We start from the raw sequence: 20,530 nt of genomic DNA, 5'->3' as shown, positions 1-20,530 counted from the left end.
ACACACACACACACACACACACACACACACTGATACAATCACCCACAATGTTTTCCATTAGTTTTTGAAGTTATGTTACAGTAGCAGGGCTGGTAGTGACTCATACAGTCTCAACTTTAGCACCACTTTGATTGAATGCCCTGAAGTGAATCATAGATAAAGACATGGATTGGACATTTTTACAAAATAAAGTGGAGCAGAATCAATGAAAAAATTGGCTTTTAAAAGGAATGTGAACATGTTATTTATCTGGCATCATGCATTGGTTCATGTAGTCTCTTTTGGGGATTCCAGTGTGTTTTCACCACATTTTGTTTTTATTGTTATGTCCTTGATCAATCAACTGACAAGGAAAGATGTGCAAAGTCCTTATATAAGTAGACTTTGACAGGGTGGCTAAAAAGGCACTGAGCAAGTCTATTTATATGTTGCTCTGTCTCTTTGTGTCTCTGTGTGGGTGTGCCCGTGTGCGTGTGTGTGCACGTGTGTGTGTGTGCATGTGTGTGCGTGTGTGTGTGTGCATGCGCGTGCGTGCGCCAAATTTGGAAGTTCAAAGCAGACAGCATCCAACAGCAATAAACCAATGTTAATGTTTATGTTTAAATGCATCATTGTTAACAAGGATAGAGAAATGACAGAAACATTTTTTCATATGTACTGTATGTATTGGTGAGGAATGTTTAACAGTTCATATTTATTACACAGTGACCTCTCATTTTGGCCTTAATCATGTATGAATAAAAGTGCTGTTTTATATATATATTAAATGTGTATTCGCCACTTAATGGTGTTCATTTACATCATTGTTTAAGGACAATAATACACTGTGCATTTAAGGAACATCCAGATCTAAATATTACTTTACATCCTTTAAAAAAAAAAAATGTGGATAGACATAAAGGAATCCTAATCCGTGTGTATGTGTGCTGATGGACACAACTGTGTGTGTGGAAATGTACCCACAGATTTACCAATTATTTTGTCTCAAAGGAAGAATGATCTAATGGTTCATTCCAGGTGCTCCTTCTTTTTCAGGTCTCCATTTGCTGCAGTGGCAGATTACTCCGTGACTAGAAATAACGTGATTCAGCTGTGTCTTGAGCTCACTACAATTGTACAACAGGTAAATTGATTGTATAATATATTATTATACACCTCAGTAAGGTTTGTATCCCAATGAATGAATGAATTCTAAATACACATAGAATCTACAGCCTTTAATACCTTAACACAACTGCTATTCTTTGCACAAATTGCATCCATATACATATTTAAACATGAGTAAAACTTTTAAACAACGGAAGATATACATTAAGAACAAAAAGCTTTGCAATTGTTAAAATATCTATATCTTAATAACTCCTTCCGTTCAGCTAATCACTGATACAAGAATGAGAACTTCATTCTTTTATTGCAAAATGTTCTAGTTTTTACCGTCAGTGCGACATAAAAAAGCCTTCATACCGTGACATAATCCAATATTCAGATATTTTCAAAACTAAAGACACTGCAGATCAGATAAAATGTTCTTAAGATTTGAATATCGGTGTAATTGTCAAAGTAATCAGATCAGTAAATAATGAGAAAGGTGATGCTTTATAGGTTTTAGGAGGTCTCTATGGGGATAATGTTGGCATGGAGTTGAGGCAAAATGTAACATTCTAAAAACAAATTCAACTTTCAACAAAAATTGAAGGTGGGAGTGAAAGAGGGAGAGTTGAAGGGAGAGAGAAAGACTGGCAGAGTGAAGGAGAGGGGCGAGAGACGTGCCTCCGCATTGGTGATTCATTTGTTTTGTGTTTGTGCATGCCTGTGTGGGAGTGTTGGGGGTTATAGGTGCCAAGCTGTTCGGTTTTTGCTTATATCCACCTTCAGCAGAAATGCCAATAATAACTCCATTTTGACACATTCTCTTGAGGTAACAGTGCTCTCTGAATGTTCCCCTAGGACTGCTCTGTGTACGAAACTGAAAACAAAATCCTGAATGTGGTGAGTTGATGAAATTTCTTTTACACTGGATTGAATGTAAATGAAGCTATAATGTGCACACTTTGAGGTTGTACTCATCCCTAATATGTCCTTCCCAGTGTAAAACTCTGTCGGAAGTGTGCGACCACATTATCTCTCTGTCCTCCGATCCCATGGTGTCCCAGGCTGCACATTTGGAGGTTGTGCAGCTAGCCAACATAAAATCCACTGAAGGACTGGTAAGACTATCCCTCAATCAGACTTTAAGAACCACGCTAATTCTTTGTAAGTTTGTCATTGGTCATCCTACCCAGTATTTCATTACATGCGGCTTAATTACATAGTTATTGCAAAAAAAAAACTGAACAGTGACCCAGTAATGTAGATTTAATGGGAAATAGTTGAAGTGCATAACTGAGCAGTTAGTCAGTAGCCTAATTAAGATTAAAATAAAAACAACGTTTTGGTAGTAATTGTATTGCAATTACAGTAATTGTAAGATATATATATATATATATATATATACTGGATAACTTAAGAAGCCAATATAATAACTAGTAGTTATAGAGTAATATTTTACGCCACAATTGTACAAAAGCCTTATTCGTACTAACTAGTTTCCATATTAAGAAAAAAGGCAATGACTAACACTTTTAAATGTAATTACCTTCATATGGCCTGTTAATTGTATGTGTACACCGTTTATATGAAATACCACATAAAAAATTAAAAGAAAATTATACTAAGCAATTTTACTGTAAATATTCTTTTACATATCTTGTATGTGTAGTGTTGCTTGTTTCATTATACTGGTAGTTTCTACATAACAAGTTAAGACTTTTTAGAAAAATGATACATATTGCCTTTTTCGGCCTTGCAGCCTGCATGTAATTTAGCAGCATATGAACTAAAAAGGTTACCAAAGTTAGCGACAGCTAATGAATTGAGTCAACAGCATCACATCGTAGAGACTTTCTTTAATGGTGAACACAACAATATGTGAGAAGCATACAAGCCCAATACCCCACACAGGTTTATAATGTACTTGTCATTACACTTGAGTACGGTTTAATATGCTTAAAACCTCAAGATGTTAAATTGTTTTCCAGGTTTGATGAAATGAACACTGGAAAAAGATACCAAAAAAGTAAAGTACAAAACTACTAATAGTGCTGGTTGATGATGGTGAAACTTAGTAATTACAGACATCGCAGCAGCATGACTTTTGACAGCATATTGACTTCTTTTGGTTCAAATATGGCATGTGTAAATGATCTTGCAGCATGCATCTCACTCACTGCAAAAAATATCTTATTCAGTTGCTAAATCACTAATACTAACCTTGCCTGATTTGATGGCTCCAGTTATACCATCAGTTATCTTTTTACTCTTTCTTCTGTAGGTGTTTTGGGACCATGAAGGGACCAAGCACACACACTCCAAAATATTGATAGGAATAAAATTCTAAAGATTGGAGTGTGCGGGGAAAAAAACAAGCGGCCACCTCCGATGCTGAAAAATACACACATTTTGGAGATTGCAGTTTCTTGAGTGGCTACTTGAGGCAGGCTCCAAAAGCAAGACAATCCCTATACACCATGTTAAAATTCCTAACTTTACAGCAGAATTAAACATGCTTACTGCCTGGTACAAAAACGGTTATAGTCTCTAAAGCTAAGTTCAACCTTCATGACAACTGTGAGTGGGGGGAATTTTTTTTATAAACGCACCAGAATTATTATTACTATTATTAGATTCACACTTAAAGTTCTGCATAATTAAGGACGTGGCCACTCTGAGTGACAGGTGGGAGCAGTCACAGGATATAAGCATAAACTGTGTGTGTGTGTGTGTGTGTGTGTGTGTGTGTGTGTGTGTGTATATCCTATAACCTTAGGAGAATTCTACAGACACAAAAATAAATTTAATAATATAAACACCTAAATGTGTATTTTGATTGTTTTATTCCCACTAGTCTGAAAGACATGTTATGGAAGCAAATTAGTCCACAATCTTATTAGAAGGAACATTGAATTAAATCTGTGTTGTGCTGCTTGTCTAGCATCTAATGGTGCTCACTGTCACAAAACTGGGTTTTGCTGAGCTTATGGGCATATGAGTCAGCTGATAAAAAGCAACATAAAATGAACATGTTTGTGTTGAAATGACAAAAATACAAAATTAAATTAAATTCACAGATTATACGCTGTCTATGCACTTACTTTGGGGTCAAACTGATACTGTGTTTAGTAGCAGAGAAGACACTTATTTTTGCCGCCACTTTAATAGACTCCATCTTCGCACTGACCTATACTCGGGCACAAGCGCCCTGCTTGGGGCCACAATAAAATCCCCACCCCCACGCAAATGCTAGCAGGGGGCATGCAAGTTCTCTCATCCGTTCGGTAAAACCTGAACACAACTGTGGACCCAGTGGCCTAAAAATAAACCTCTTATACTCCTCTTGAAAGTGGGTGTGTGTCCGTGTGTGTTTGTGTCCGAATATTTGTTTGTGTGTATGTTTCTTTGTAATGCCCTTTAGACGACTTTTAGAAAAAACATGTAGCTGTTCTGCATCAGAGGAACGTTATTTGCAGATACATAATCATCCATGTTTGATTCAATCTGCTTAAAGGAACATTGTGAGGGAGACTGATGATAATAATAATAATACATTTTATTTGGTGGGAGCCTTTCTAGATACAAAAGGACATCTAACATGTTTAAGAGGGCATAAAAGAAGGAAATACGTTAAAATACATTTAGCTTCAAAGTAATATATTTTGCAAAATAGAAAACATCTGAAAAGTGCTAAGAACGTCAGAGTAGTAAAAAAGATTAAATTACATTAATTTAGATGGTGCCATGTACGGTATGTTTCAAAAGTATTCCCATATGATATTTAAAGACCATCCTGTAGTCCTTTTGACATTTGTCTGATAAGGCAAAATTGAGCTCAATATGAAAGACATTCTTGCACTGCTCTCAAAAAAACTAATTGAGATAAATCCAAACTCCGACCAATTTTGCACTTCAAGCAGAGTAAAACAAATGCTAAGAGTTGCATACACATACATGGCTGAGTCAAGATGCATGTGTTAAAGGAACCTTACGTTAGAGTTTTCTTTTGAATAAAATACTTACTTATATAAATATATATATATTTATTAATACTATATGTGTGCTATCTTCCCACAGGGCATGTATATCAAATCAACCTATGATGGTTTGCATGTAATCACAGGGACAACAGAAGGAGTAAGTACAAGTCTTTTTGTGTTCACTTATGCAGATCTTGTCCTCACTGCTCACGTGTAATATGTAGAGTTAGGTTTCACTCATGGTTGTATCACAATAAGCTCATGCCATGACAGTGAAATAGAGCGGCAGTTATGACTCCGCTGTCCCTCTGTCCATCAGTCTCTGGCCGACCGCTGTAAGAAAATCCATGCTGGAGATGAAGTCATTCAGGTCAATCTTCAGACAGTGGTAAGTCCGCTGGTTTATTTTTATTTTTTTTTCTGCAAATGACTGTTTTGTACACACATGCTTGTTATGCTACACAAAAAATACTTCCCCGAAGATATTTTGTATATTCTGTGAATGTGTATTCTGCGTTGCACCACATCCACAGTGAGCCCTATTACAGCACTACTGGACCTGTTCTTGTATGTGTCGGGCTGTAATTTCAATTTCAATTTTCTTTATGAAATCCTAACAAGAGTTATCTCAAAACACTTTACAGGTAGAGTAGGCCTAGACCACACTCTAAAATATACAAAGCCCCAACAATTCCAGTAATTCCCCCAAGAGAAAGCATTTAGTGTTACAGTGGCGAGGAAAAACTCCCTTTTAGGCAGAAACCTTGAGTGGTGAGGAAAACGTCCTTTTAGGGAGAAACCTGGGTCAGACCCAGGCTCTTGGTGGGCAGTTGTATGCCAGTGCTGGTGGAGGGTATGATGAACAGAGGCAATATAGTCACAATAAAGATAAATTAACTATGACTAGAAATAATAGTTGTTGTAGTAGTTCATGGCGTAGCAGGGCATAGAAGAGTCTAGCGAGGCATAGCATGACGTAGCTGGATGTATCAGGGCTTAGCAGGGCACTGCAGGGCAAAGCAGGGCACTGCAGAGAATCACAGGGTGTAGCAGGGCACAGCAGGGTGCCTAGCAGGACCACGGCAACAGCTGCAACCATGATGCAGGAAAAACTGCAAGGTGAGAAAACATAAGGGCTCCAGGGAACACGCTCCCCAGAGCTAGGTTTATCTGGAGCATTTGCACACAGATGAAATGAGAGAAGAGCTCAGTCTGTCAAAGGAAGTCCCCCGGCAGTCTAAAACTATAACATCAATGCTAAGAGCTGCAGAGATAGATTGGTGGTGCGCCATGACAGTGGCTACACACCCTCCCCCTTTCACTTGTTTTTCATAAGAGACAAAACTCCAGAAACTGCCTGTTGCTGTTAAAGCAACATAATATTATATATTCAGTAGAAATTAAAGCAAAAACGTCAAGTGGTGCACAATTTAAATATAGCAGTCTTTGTTGAAAATAATTGCGACTATTGTGTGCAACAGCAAGAAGATAATTACACAGCTCAAGTCAGGTTCATTTCAGTCAGTCAACTCACCCACTAAATGCAGCCATTTTATAGTGAATAAGTGCAAATACAAAGTTGATTTTGGTGTGAAGGCTGTGAAGCATAGTTTGGTGTTAATTACTCCTTTGCATTTCATGAAGCATTTGGCTTTTCTTTGATTGATTGGCAACAGTGTTTCAAATTAACAGCTTGAGTGACATCAGATGGAATTTCTTGTGTCCTCTCATGTTTGTTCATTTCTTGTGTGAAAAAAAGGATAAAATGAAGATTTGTATGTTGTATTTACTGTTTATTATTAGTACATAGTATGGAGCTCATAGGTGGATGCTGCCATGAAGGTGATAGTGATTGAAAGATCTTGCTGCGGCTGGGGTGGGGGGCTTTTGTTCATGAACATCCCATTGCATTGGGGGGTAGGCATTAGCCACGAGGAAACCTTTAGAGAAATAAGGCGATGCTGCATTGAACTAGATGTATCTGTGGTGGAAGGATTGTTTACACTATCACTTCTCACAAGAACTTTAGAAACCAGAGGACAGGAAAGTACTGTAAAGGTCTTAAAAGTAAAGCAAAGAAAATGGTCTTCAGGCTCAAGAGACAAACCTCAAGGTTAAAAAACAAACAAATGATAACAATAGGGGCACCCAGATAGCTCAGTTGGTAGAGCGGGTGCCCATGTATAGAGGTTTACTCCTCAACGCAGCCGGCCCGGGTTCGAATCCAGCCTGCGGCCCTTTGCTGCATGTCACTCCCCCTCTCTCTCCCCTTTCATATCTTCAACTGTCCTGTCAATTAAAGGCCTAAAAAATGCCCCAAAAAATAATCTTTAAAAAAAAAAAAAAAAAAAAAAAAAAAAAAAAAAAAAAAAAATGATAACAATAGATGCTTGAAACATTTCAGGGATCTATAATTAATGCAGCTGGGAGAAGTCCAGCAGTAAGAGATCAAAGATCATTGGATTGTAACATTCTTCTCCACGAGAACCATAACAATGGCTGCTGAGGCGAAGGAGTTACATCAACCAAAGGAAAGTAATGAAGGAAAGTTATGAAGGAAAAATCCTCCGAGGCTAACGCGGCCTTGTAATTAAAATTGAGTTTTTATGACACATGTAGAATTAAGAAATAGCAAATTATGTGGTGCTATTGTGCACAAGATTGAAAGGCTGTAAAAAGAATAAGGCAGCACGTCAGACATAAATAACTTCAGACAGCAAAGAATAGATTGAATTTTTGGTGTAGGTCAATAAATGGGGAAGGATTCACACACGTGAAAAAGAGACAGTACATTTTAACACCGGAGAGTGTTAACAAGAATCCCCTAAAGGAAATGAGACAAAAATAAGAAACCAGTGACACGACGGTTTATAAGAAACACCTTAAAGAAGACATTTATTTACCAAGGCAAAGCAGTAGACAGCCGGAGAAAAAAGCTACATCAAACAGCAAACAGCAAATCAGGAGTCACACTGCTTTAAAGAAACACAGCAAAACAATCTTATTTTTAAATCATAGAATAAAGCATGCTTTGGAATATAAAAGCATCTGTTTCAGCCTGTCTGTGTCTTTAATGCGCTTTCTATGTGATACATTTCTGGGTAGTGGCTGTCAAGGTGAAAAATTACTTGGAAAGGAACAAAGTGATTGCTAGGTCAGTGGCTAAAAATGCCAGGCTTTTCTCAGGCTGCTTGGAATACGCAAGATGTAATGAAACCTGGTGCAGTCAGCCCAAGCAAGAGAGGATATCTCCTCCCCAAACTGGACTAGGCATATTTGGTTCAGCTGCAGACTGTTTCTCTGGGAGGGATGTTTCTCGTGCCAAGTGTCATCAAAACTGGGTTAAAGACTATTTACAAGGCATGCAGCTGTTCATAACACACAGCATCAGGGCTTACCACATCATGACAGCGCCCGCAGATTAATATCACCGGAGGTGTACAAGATACCCTTTGGCATCCAACTTTGCATTTACAATCTTTGTCAACACGAACCTCTGAGGCTGTGCCGCAGTTTCCAACCATCAGGATCAGCGTGTATTCTAGACCTAACAGCCATAATAACACAGAAGTGGGTTAGGCGTAAAGAAAAGCCATCCAAACCATGTGTGCTATTCATTAACTGGATGTTCATATTGAAATATCATCTTACTATTTCTGTAGTCTGAGTCATGGGGATGCCTGTGTGAGGAAACCCTTATCATGCTATTGTTGTTTGCTAGGTGGGCTGGCAGCTGAAGAACTTGGTGAACTTGCTGCGTGGGGACCCTGCAGGTGTCACCCTGACACTGAAGAAACGCCCACAGAGCACACTCACGTCAACCCCAGCTCTGCTCAAGAACATGAGATGGAAACCCTTGGCTCTCCAAGTATGATGACGGCTTTCATCCTACACAGATATATTTTTGCATGCCTGTTTGTGTGTAGATATGTATTTGTATATGTATTTGTATGTGTATATCTCTGTTCTTCTATCTGTTCAAAATGAGACTGCCTTGGACATTAGAGACCCAAATCCTGGACCAGCCTATAAATTACCAAAGTGTAAGAGTACAAAGTGAGAATGATGTTGAATTAAAAGACTGGTTTTACAATAGGTTGTCATCTAAAACAAGATCCCTGACACAAACATTAACTTTGTAAAAGGTATCATTTTTGGAGATATAGTGTTGCTTTGGCCTTTGCACATTATTGTGCAGGTGTTTATTTTCTTGCATCCACCTTCTTTATGTACCACACCTTGTTACTAATTGGTTGGACGTTCCAGCATCATTCATTCACAACTTGACCTCAGTGGCATCTGTTGTCCTAATTCGGCCAAAGCAACCACATTTTTGGGCTTGTATGCCTGAGCCAGAATGGCTGGAAATGGGAGGAATGTGTATTAATGTAGCCCAGCCTTTCTTTGAGTCCTACGCCAGAGAAAACGTTTTCTCCCCCTCGAGGCCCTGAAGCGCAGTCCTGCACAGCCTCCTCCCCCTTCACATCACACTCTCATTCTTCTTCTTCTTCTCCACCTAACTCAAATTTGCTCTCCTGCTGGCATTTTTAAGGACAGAAAAGACAAAAAAGAACATAGAAACAATTTTTTTCTGCACTGAGATGTGACTCAAATTAACAATGTCAAGGTATTCTGTTGAGTTATTAAAAAGTGCAGTGTGCTGTGGAAGCCCTGCAGTAGCTCTGACACACATAATGGTCTTATGATGAAGCACATCTCCCCATAATACATCTCAGATATTAGTCAGCTGTGAGTTACGCAACATATTAGCATAGTTTGAGCAGTGACAAATTAGTACTCTAATGTTGAAAGAATGTCAGTTCTTACTCATTTAATAAGTTTTTTTTTTTTTTTAGAATTACTGCAAAACTGATATCTTGTGATTGGATCTCTCTGACTACTTTAGCTAAGCTGATGAAATTGTAATGTGACTAGAAGGTAAAAAAGGAAAAATGTATTAGATACATATTCTGTTATGAAGGCATAATGAATAAACAAGGAACAATCCATTTCCATGTACTGTTTAACAGACTATGTAGGCTATGACCAGATTTTCCTTGACCTGAATGAAAGGGACAACGATACTGCACACCAACCCGTCATCTTGTGTGCACTAGTAAGAACTGGAGCATCCAAAACGTACAGTACACTGCTCCTTTCACGGTTGAGATGCTCAGCAGCACAATCTGAACCGAACAAATGGTCGCTGACGACTAACTGACTGGACTGCTGTGAACTCCAAAATGTCTATGTGTCAATCCCTGTAACTGTTCCTTTCCCTCTCTCTTTCTCTCTGTCTGCCTGTCTCTCTCTCTTTCGCACATGCTCACACATATATACACACACACACACACTCACACACAGCCAATCTTCCCACAGAGCCCCAGCAGCAGTGTTGCCACACCTACCAGCACTTTAAGTACTCCATCCAGGAGGAATAGCTGTGCCCTGCAGGACCTCTACATCCCCCCTCCTCCAGCAGAACCCTACACCCCCAGGTCAACTCACACTTCCACATAAAACACACAGTTCAGCAGTAGTGCATGCTTTACCAAATACAGGTACCCTGTGGAGTCTTTGAACACTAGTAGTGCTGTGGAGCAATGTTTTTACAAGTGGGACCCTGTTTTGTTTGTACCAAAAATTTCTCTGTAACTAAAGAGTGCATTACGTGCTGCGCCAATGGTACAAAACGATACACACTTCCTGTCTCCTAAATGCATAATTTATTCATATTTTCTTTTGATAGATGACATTAGCTGTTGCCAGATCTCGTGAGAGTTTGTTGAACAAAGTTAATTTTCTCCTGATTTGTCCGTCCGAAATGCCATTTTAGTGTCAGGATGTCCGGGAGTTATGCGGGTTGTAAAAAGAATGGGTCCAATATTTAGTGTGGTGACCACAGGGCGAAAGAACCAGTCATCATCTGTGTAATACACTCGGGACCTGCTGCTAGTCTCCTAAAGAGGCGTGGCAGTGGTGAAACCAAAGTTTGGCATTGCACCCATAAAGGCAGTGAAGAAGAAGACAGCCACTGTAGCTAGCATATGGATGTAAACAATGGCATAATAAATTGTAAAAAAGTTGGCTTTGCAAGTGTTTTTTGAATGGGCTTGGGGCGGAGAGCCACAGACAGGCTGGAGAAGTGAGCCAGTATTGAGAGATGGACTAACACCTTGTTGGTTTGGGGCTTTTCATGGGATTTGTTGACAACAAATATATAGAATATCGCCAGCCTCATCCTTCAAACTAAAAACGTGGCTGTTTTTTGACAGTTTACACGTATTAATCCTACAGTGTATTCTGATGATGGCATTGCTTCTTCTTTTTCTCTCATATTAGTCTAGATGTTCACTGGTATTTAAATAACTTCCTGCTTTTCGTTACCACAGAGATGACAAGGGAAATCTGTCGGGGGACGATCCCCAATCGGATGTCCATGTCTCAGAGGGATCTGAGTCACCAAACTCCTACCTGGACCATGAGTGTCGGCGGAGATTTCCTCTTGTGGAGGAAGATGCCATACTGTATTGTTACGAGTATGACCAGAACCAAGAGGTGTCATCAGTCCGCAGGGGAAGTACTCCCACCTATGGTAAGACCTCTGCCTCATCTGAAGCCTTGCTGCTGTTATTGTGAGAGCCAAGAGCCCAAAGCCCTTACGAATGTGACGTTTGTATGCTTTTGAGATTTTTTTTTGAGACGTCTGCGGCTGTTTGATGTGTGTGTGGGCAGGTGTGTAATATTGACGTTCAATGCGCCTCCTTGCTCCAGGCAGGCTCAGGCCCATCTCAATGCCGGTAGAATACAACTGGGTGGGAGACAACGAAGACCTGGCCAAGCTGAAGAGAGAGAGCAGGAGAGGTGAGTGGGAGGCAGTGGGAGAGAGAAAAAGGAAGGGAGGCAGAGAAAGGAGGGACACAGAGAGGGACAGAGGGAGCTAAGGTGAGTGGGTGGATATCTCATAATATCCTCACTCCCTTAGATCTCTGAGCCAAAAGGTAGAAGGATGAGCTGGCCTGTCAAAACTGATAACATGCTGGATATCTGTTTGTGCCTCTATCTCCTCCATGTGTTCACAATCTATCACTGCTCCTTTTTTCCCTTCATTCCTCTCGTTCTCACTCTCAGCTTTGTCGTTTCTCTCTGTTGCTTTGGCAACTGTAGGGATATATCTGGAGTGGTAAATGGAGTGGGAGGAGACTGAATTTATTTCAGTCTCAAAGAAAGACTTGAGTGATGTGTTTGTTTCCTCTGGGGATTGTTGGTGATATGTTGCTCCTTTGGGCTTCAACAAAAGCTGATTGTACTATATTTATCTACATGAGACAGTATTTGGAAGTTTTGAGGGCTTCCTGTCCAAAAACAGCATTCGTCTGTAGGTAGTCTTTTGAAACATCAGCATTCACTTATCTCAGACAAGGACATCGTTAAATGTGCTGTAAGCGATGTTGGGTGACATTGCTTCTTGTTGACGTTCAAAGTATTTTTCAAACAAAACAAGACTAGCTTCCCCCTCCCTCATCCTCCTCTCGTCCCCTCCCTTCTGCGCTTCCATGCACTAACCCCCCCAACCCCCACCCGTCTTGTCGGTTATTGGCTGGAATGCCGGAACACTGTTGGTGTAGCTTTGTGGTGCAGGTGGGCACATTTTGTTTTTGTTGCCATATGTAAAGAAACGCCATCTCTGTAGACAGCCCAGGGTCTACAGTGTGTTCTGGGGACATTCTGTTGAACTGTTCAAGTCATTAAGCATGTAAATGATTTTTAAAGTAAAGTTTGTGTGTGTAGCACTGAGTTTGCCGCTGTTGTGTCCCTGCAGAGAATTCCCTGCTTCGTTTTGCGAGTGAAGATAAAACCCCGGGGGAAGACTTCCTGCTGGGACGCAGCCTGAGTCAAAACAGGAGGAAGACGGAGCGAGGAGGCAGCCCCACCCAGTACACGCTTGTCCCCGCCCTCCAGATGGAAGTCTCCCTGTCCACGTCCAGCTCTGACTCTGCCTCCCTTTACCATGTCAGTCCCTTATGTCTGTGAAAATCATTTTGTTGTTGTTGTAAGCTAGCGTAGAAGTAGGAGCTTTTTTTTTTCTTTTCTTTTTTTTTTTTTACAAAATGTATTAAACAGCAATATATAACAAACAAATACAGACATTAGTAATAGACAATGAGCATTGACATTTCAACATTCAAAGCTTTAAATCTTCATGTAATTCAACTGCAGATATAAATTTTGTCCCCTGTACATTATTTCAGAGACTCAATCAAGGAGTTATAGTCAAATAATAGTACAGCAGGAGCATTTGGCAACATTGGGATTCCCTGCATGACATCATTGTTGTTTACTATGCAGGTTTTTGAACGTTCCTCACTGATGTCAAGGTCAAAGAAGAAGAGTAAAGGTACGAGCTTTTGTTTTAGAGTTTTAGTGCTCCAATGTAATCACACCCAGACATGAGCAGGTGTTTTTTGGGGAGTGTATTCTGAATCCTTTGACTGTTCTGCTCCCTTGCTGGCACCTGCAGCTGGAAGTCCTATGTCTTCATTCAGCAAGCGGCGGATTTCCTGCAGAGACTTGGGTCAGGGGGACTGTGAGGGCTGGCTGTGGAAAAAGAAAGATGCTAAAACCTATTTTTCGCAGAAGTGGAAGAAGTACTGGTTTATACTGAAAGACACATGTCTGTACTGGTACATGAACGAGGAGGTGAATACGATGTTTTGTTTTTCCCAAAAGTGCAACACACACTATTAAGCCTTGATTCATTATGTGGCACTTCAAATTTAACTGTGCTTTTGCTGCTCGTCGTAGGATGAGAAGGCAGAGGGCTTTGTCAGTCTTCCAGAGTTCAAGATTGACCGTGCCACTGAATGCAGAAGGAAGTAGTGAGTACTGATCAAGGATCAAGCTCCTCAGATTTGCATGGCTTTTCTGTTTAGCCTCAAAATTGGGCAAAACGTAGGTACAAATTTCTTGACTACAATCCACAAAGCTGACAGCAGAGTCATATTGCATAGTGATATAAAATCGGTAAAATTGGTTCTTGGCAGGAAAAACATTGGCATATATATTGAATTATTTAGGGGACTGACCATGTAAAACGGACAATTACAGAGGACGCTCGACTCACAACCAATATGCACATGCACATAAACATTGCACCAGCAACATATTAGTATGCTGACAGGAGGACAGCAAATGCACACATTTATGGTGCATTTATTATATTTTGTTTAGAATTTTAACCCAAGTCTATGATTATGATGTAACAACTGATATAGATTATGTAGCAGCAGTGCTAATAGTAGTGGATGCAGAAGACTGAAATTACCAATACATATCTATAAAAAGCAAGTAGACAAAAATGTAAAAGAAGAAGTGTGTAGATCACATTTCATCAGTGATATTTTAACTAATTCTAGTCCTTTTTGGACTTAGAGGGAGGGCTGATCATTCGTTGACAATGAATGTTGATGGAGAAGGTTTAGTAAAATGGAGAGGTTGTAACATAGTGGAGATATGCAAATTAAGTGCTACTTCCCAACCCATATTGTGTGTATCCTTAAGAACAAATGTATTGAATGCATTTCCTCATAAAACATTTGCAAAGCTGATTATGTTTTTAAATTCAACGTATTGTGCATGCGGGTGCACAATACAAACAAAATGGGAACCCACCCAAAGGAAGACAGCTGCATAGCACTACTAGAGATAAAAGGAAAAAATCTACAGGAACCTTTTATAGCTAGCAGATGTAGAGGTTTTAAGGAAAAACAAAATATTAAAATCTTTAGATCAACAGTTGTAAATCTAAACTGGTTATGAATAAAGAACACATCTTGCTTTGATTCAATTTCTAGGTAAACCAAAGAACAATCTTGCAAATTACACAGAGACAGTTCAATACAGTTTAAATAATGAACGTGCTACCGTTACAGAGTTTACTTTGTGGCAAATAGCTGTTAGCACTAATATATTAAATGCCTTCACATGCACATTCACACACTCTTAATTAGACTCAGACTTACGTTCAGCTCCTGAAAATAAGCAGAGCTGTTTATCTTATGATGCAGTCTTGCTGTTTTTGTGTGTGTGTGTGCGTGTGTGTGTGAGAGAGTGTGATTTATATGTTAATGTGCACTTTACATCACCGTTGTTGTTTTTACATATGAATAAATATACCTTCGGTTCTCTTTCAGTGCTTTCAAGGCTTGCCATCCGAAGATAAAGACCTTCTACTTTGCAGCGGAAAATGTAGACGACATGTCCCGGTGAGTTAATGAGACTATGATAGTCATGCTGTAAACTCCCCCAATCCCACATTTGCAACCACATTTATACCCCTGCTGATCGGAAATTGAATCTTTGTACCAGACTGCCCACTCTCCTTGAACAGAGCAGTTTTGTAAGGTGATTGGTCAAAAAGGGACACACATACACACACACACACCCACACACAGCACAAGGTGTTTTATTAGATGTCAAGCTGCTGTGCGCCAAGACTGTTATTCTCCCCAACAGGTGGCTGAGTCGTCTCAGTATGGCAGTGGCAGGCTACTCCGAGCAGGAGAAAATTCGCCAGGACCAAGGTGAGATTAGTCACGGTTCTGCAAAGGATTCTTGGTCAACACTTAAAACACCATGTTTGAGAAATCATATCTAAATAAGTAATGACGAATGCAACGGTAATTATTTGGCCTATTATTCACTTGGCAAGGTTTTAATTCCATATCACAGGCAGTCATTTTCCAGAGAATTCAATAAATAAATCTTAGTTCTACATCAGTGGCTTTTTCAACTCCTCTCCCCGGTTTCACGTCACATCTGATTCTAACGTCTCTGCTTTGAGCTGAATATAAATGCTATTTTTAGGGGCTGAAGGCGTGCTTGTTATTTTCATATTCTGGTGTTCTTTGGCTTCACACAAATGGACAGAAAATTATTTAACCAACCCTTGTTCTATTTAGAGGAGCCTACATACATATCTTGCAAAGGTGGGCGGGTGAGATCCGGGTTGTTGTTGGTTTTATAAGGGAGGGGCTTCTTTCTTGCTAGACAAGTTGCTAAATTAGACCCTTAATACCCCCAGGAGTTTCAACAGGAAGTTCTTACATCATTAAATTCATCCGTCTCCATATTCAGCCTCAAAAGTTAGTCAGACCTGGACTTAAATCTCTCCTACACCACACCTACACTGCAGCTACACCTGTCAGAACAGCTCATTAATGGGCAGAGCTGATCTTTCTGACCTGATGTAGCAGTTCAAAAGCTAAACCTATCATGAATTGCACATATGTATTATTTGTATCACCTACAAACATGTAATCTCTCAGCCTCTCTAAACTCAGCTCCTGCAGTGCAGCTGGGAAGATTGTAATTGTCTGCTATAGAAAAAAAGAACATGACTCAATGTGTTTGTTCATGACAGATTACTGGAGTGAGAGTGATCATGAGGACATGGAGATGCCGTCAATGACAAAACAGGACAGTCCGCCACCACCTTATGACACCTATCCCAGAGCATCCTCAGTGAGTCTGTCAACTTATAGTTAAGTGGATATATATGTGGCAAACTTCTTGTTTTTTTATATGCTAACCTTGTGTTTAGGTGAGTCCCTACCTGGAACCAAAACGGGGCCACCTCTCCTCCTCCGACACGTTCCAGTCGCGCTCCTCTCATGACGAGTTCCACCCTGAGCCTCAGGACGGCATCAGCAGCAACAAAAACGGCGTCTCCACCGGGCAGAAGACGAACATCCACCGAAACTCGTGGCAGGACCAGATGGAGAGCAAAGCGAGGATGCACTACCTCCAGACGTTTCCGGTGGAGGAGACCCTGCTTTCTGAGGACAGAGACCAACACGCGATGGAGTACCGCAGGCAGTCCACCCTGCCCACACAGCGCAGTCTGCTGCAAGAACAGTACAGAGCCCTGCCTCTGCCCCTCAGGACCAGCATTGACTCAGATGCGGGAGGGAAACCCCGCAGCTTCACGCTACCCAGGGACAGCGGGCTACATGCTATCCTGGCTGCCACCGCCGCGGCGTCGGATCAGAGAGACCACCATCACTACGAGCTGGACCGGGCCAGAGGCAGCGGTTAGACATACAGTATCTGTGTTTTACATTTTTTTAAACAAACCACAAGCTTAGACCTTTACAGTTATAACCAGGTTAACCAACATCAATTGACAACACAATCAATTATACATTTAAGCCATTTAATAAAAAGAATGTGTAGTAGCACAGATAATTACAAAAATTAGATATTAGGATTTGACAAAAACATGTATCCGCGTATTTGTGTTAAAATATACACACAAATAGGATTACAAGTTGGCTGAGATTTATTATAAACCAACTGCACAGGACATGCTTCCAACCAAGCTAAGTCACGTGTAGCACCTTAACACCACATGCTGTGATTGAGGCCGCGTTAAAACTAGTTTGCAAGTGAGAAGAGGAGTCGAAAGAATTTAATGGATTACTGTCAAAAGGATTACTGTCTAGCATGGAAAAATGAGTGCAACAATATTCACTTTTATACAAACAACAGGGTTAAATAACACCCAAATTAAAAATCAATTCAAATCAATACATTTGATACATGAGGTTTGGTGTTGAGGAAGGGGTGTTTGAGCTAATCTGACAGGGACGTGGTGTACTGTACGTTGCAAAAATAATGTTGTGAACCCCTGCAGGGGAGCACTAGAGAAGAGCAAGGTGTCACACACTTTACTAAGATCACCTTGAAATCTCCTGCTCACTGTTACATGCAGATCAGTCTTTTCTTCCGCATAGTGTTGAACAAGTGTGATTATTTGTCATCAGTTATTTTATTAAAGCTGCTTTGCCAGAAAATGTCAAAGGTTGAATTCTCGCTATAATTGCTTTATTGGATTGGATTTGAAGCCAACCCATTCACCGTCCCTCCTAGACCTCCAGGGCAGTTGCCTAAGTGAGATCAAATTTAGTGTCTTGATAGTAATTTATTGTGACAGTTCACTCTCTCGCTCTCTCTCTCTCACACACACACACACACACACACACTCACACATTCACTCTGTCTCTCTCTCTCTCTCTCTCTCTCTCTCTCTCGCTCCATCGAGATGTCATTGTGCCTCTCGGCAGTGTTTGAATGGTGAAGCGAGAAGGAATCCTTTCAGTCCATGTTAATGTTGAATTCTGAACAGGATAAAGAAACGCGCCTAAGGCTCCTTTCTACTTGTCCTCATTTATCTATTGCTCTACCGTTCACTCTCTCCACCACTGCCTCATAAGACAAGAAAGAATCACAAACAGGCGGGAAATAAAGCATGATACATTTCAAAGCACAGCCCCAAAGCTTCAGAACGTACCACCCTGCTTCCAAAACACAAAATAGAGTGACTACCAACAGATTCCGAGCACTAGTGTAGTGTCGGTATCAAGCCGACAGAGGGCAGTGTATGTAAACAGGAGAAGAGGGGCCCTGGCCGTTCATTACAATAATACAATTATTACAATAATACAACAATGTATGAGCCGTTTACCCGGTATTTTCCCTGTAGAAGATACCATAAGGAAGACACTACCACAGAATGGTGTATTAGAAAGAGCAGGAATGTGCATCCTGTAAATCCGTTAAGAAAACTGTATTATCTGAGTAAACAGGAGAGGCTCTAGATGGTGCAAAAAAAGATTTATGGAAGTTTTATCAAATACAAATCGTAAAAGGAAATGTAGAAAAATGGGAATAATATTTCAGACATAAATTGGGCTAAGTTGAATTGTTCAATTTAAAAAGACCTTTTAATAATATTAATAATAATAATGATAAAAATGGAAAATGTTTTACTTTTTTCTCTCCACTGCATTTATTTGTTAGTAACTAGTTACATTACCAATTAGGGTTTTACATAAAAAAAACTTGTAAAATATGATGCACTGTTATAGATTAAACTACCAAGTAGTTTTAAAATTAGTGCTAAAATGCTGCTTACACATTATGAGTAATAATGATCTAATAATTTAACCATCCCAGGAGCCATGTTTCTGAATTGATTATGATTTTATTTAATAAAATAATATTTTCCTGATTATACTTACATACTTTTACTAAACATTTTTAAAACAGGGCTTTTACCTGTCATGGAGTATTTTTCACAGTGTGGTATTTAGTCCAAAACAACTAAAACATCCTTATGGATGAATGCAATTTTATTTATGATACTCACAGCATGAAGATTTTTGTTTTATGAATAATGTCCTGGTTAGTCAAGATATTCCACTGACCATGCACTTTCAGCTTGTTGTATTTTTGAGTCCCTTTACGAGCCACTTAGCTTCGGCTCTGCCATTTCACGCTGGGCAGGTAGCATACACCAGGCTTGTGTGGATGTGTGGGCAGAGGGAGGCTGCAGCTACAGTTTCATATGGGGGAGATTCACTGCTAAGATTATTTTACGAAAGTGTTTTTCTTCACTTTTAAAAAGGTGATCATTTTGAAGAATTCGCCGTATGCAAGCAGTTGAATTTCACTGTAAAAGAATAATTATTCAGATTAATGTAAAATCTTTGTTGATGATTGCTTCTGCTTTTTGCCAGGTCATGGACGGGACTGCAGGATGCAGGCAGACTCGCTGGGAGATTTGTACCGGGCTCTGGAGCAGACCAGTCTGTCCTCCTCGGCTGACCACAGATCAGCCAGCCGCCTGGAGTACAAGCGCTCATTTGTCCGCCGAGTCAATGACCCCCTGCTCAATGACAAGCTTCATCGCCTCCGGATCCTCCACAGCTCACTTAAGGTAACATGTTTTGAGCGTTTGTGTCCCTCCAAACCTGTGTTTTTTTGTGGCTAGTTACTAATTGATACCTTCACCTCTTCACAGAATGTTCCTCTTCAAGACACAAACCGGTCATTGGGCTTTTTAGGGTAGACTGCAAGGAGGCTCATCGTGTTCATTAAACCTCATACGTATCACCTCTGCCTGTGCCTCACACAGCCGGCGTCCGTTTGCTGGAGATAAAAGGCACCACAAAACCGCCCTTTACCTGCTCGGCTCTACATCGCTTTCCCTTTTTCTGCTCCTTCAACCTTGCTCACCGTGCAGGAGCACAAAGACTTGGTGTCCCTCTCCACTTTTAAAAATGAGGGCTGTTACTAAAAGCTAAAAACATTGATAAAACAACAGGGTTTATGGCACTTTAATAAGCACTTTGTTTCTGTGTCAAAGACTTTTCGGAGAGCTTTGTTGTTCATTGCTCACATGCATGGCCACCTACCCTCGCTTCTATTGAATCGTTTTGAACATTATGCTGGAGTGTGTACAGCCGCTCAGTAAGGTCTGATGGAAGAATTAAAAGCTATTTTGGATGTACACAACATTTGTTATGCATGTATGTATGATTAAAGAGTATGTTTGTTCTATGAGTGTACAGAGTGTTCAGCGCATATATATATATATATATATATATATATATATATAT

General features: G+C 40.2%; 1 protein-coding gene across 6 annotated transcripts in view; it reads left to right on the top strand.

Moving 5' to 3' along the window:
* The window catches only part of LOC116700596 (connector enhancer of kinase suppressor of ras 2), a 28,322-nt gene that overhangs the window by 7,227 nt on the left and 565 nt on the right, over positions 1–20,530 (top strand). Inside the window, exons 4-22 of one of the 6 annotated variants that reach the window (XM_032533932.1) lie at positions 1,036–1,123; positions 1,948–1,989; positions 2,088–2,207; positions 5,167–5,226; positions 5,389–5,457; positions 8,791–8,937; positions 10,449–10,567; positions 11,462–11,664; positions 11,844–11,933; positions 12,892–13,082; positions 13,419–13,467; positions 13,591–13,769; positions 13,875–13,948; positions 15,263–15,334; positions 15,585–15,652; positions 16,492–16,592; positions 16,672–17,161; positions 19,649–19,848; positions 19,933–20,530. The exon at positions 19,933–20,530 is cut by the window's right edge and continues 565 nt beyond it. In XM_032533932.1, the coding sequence (XP_032389823.1) occupies positions 1,036–1,123; positions 1,948–1,989; positions 2,088–2,207; positions 5,167–5,226; positions 5,389–5,457; positions 8,791–8,937; positions 10,449–10,567; positions 11,462–11,664; positions 11,844–11,933; positions 12,892–13,082; positions 13,419–13,467; positions 13,591–13,769; positions 13,875–13,948; positions 15,263–15,334; positions 15,585–15,652; positions 16,492–16,592; positions 16,672–17,161; positions 19,649–19,848; positions 19,933–19,980 (2,410 nt within the window). In that variant the 3' untranslated portion in view covers positions 19,981–20,530. Of the gene's footprint in view, positions 1–1,017; positions 1,124–1,947; positions 1,990–2,087; positions 2,208–5,166; positions 5,227–5,388; positions 5,458–8,790; positions 8,938–10,433; positions 10,568–11,461; positions 11,665–11,843; positions 11,934–12,891; positions 13,083–13,418; positions 13,468–13,590; positions 13,770–13,874; positions 13,949–15,262; positions 15,335–15,584; positions 15,653–16,491; positions 16,593–16,671; positions 17,162–19,648; positions 19,849–19,932 lie in introns of all 6 variants that reach the window. The other 5 variants (XM_032533931.1, XM_032533930.1, XM_032533929.1 and 2 more) reach the window with 5 other exon arrangements.

The sequence above is a fragment of the Etheostoma spectabile genome, chromosome 13 (assembly GCF_008692095.1).
Source record: "Etheostoma spectabile isolate EspeVRDwgs_2016 chromosome 13, UIUC_Espe_1.0, whole genome shotgun sequence".
Taxonomy (NCBI): domain Eukaryota; kingdom Metazoa; phylum Chordata; class Actinopteri; order Perciformes; family Percidae; genus Etheostoma; species Etheostoma spectabile.
This window is presented reverse-complemented; position numbering and strand designations above follow the sequence as displayed.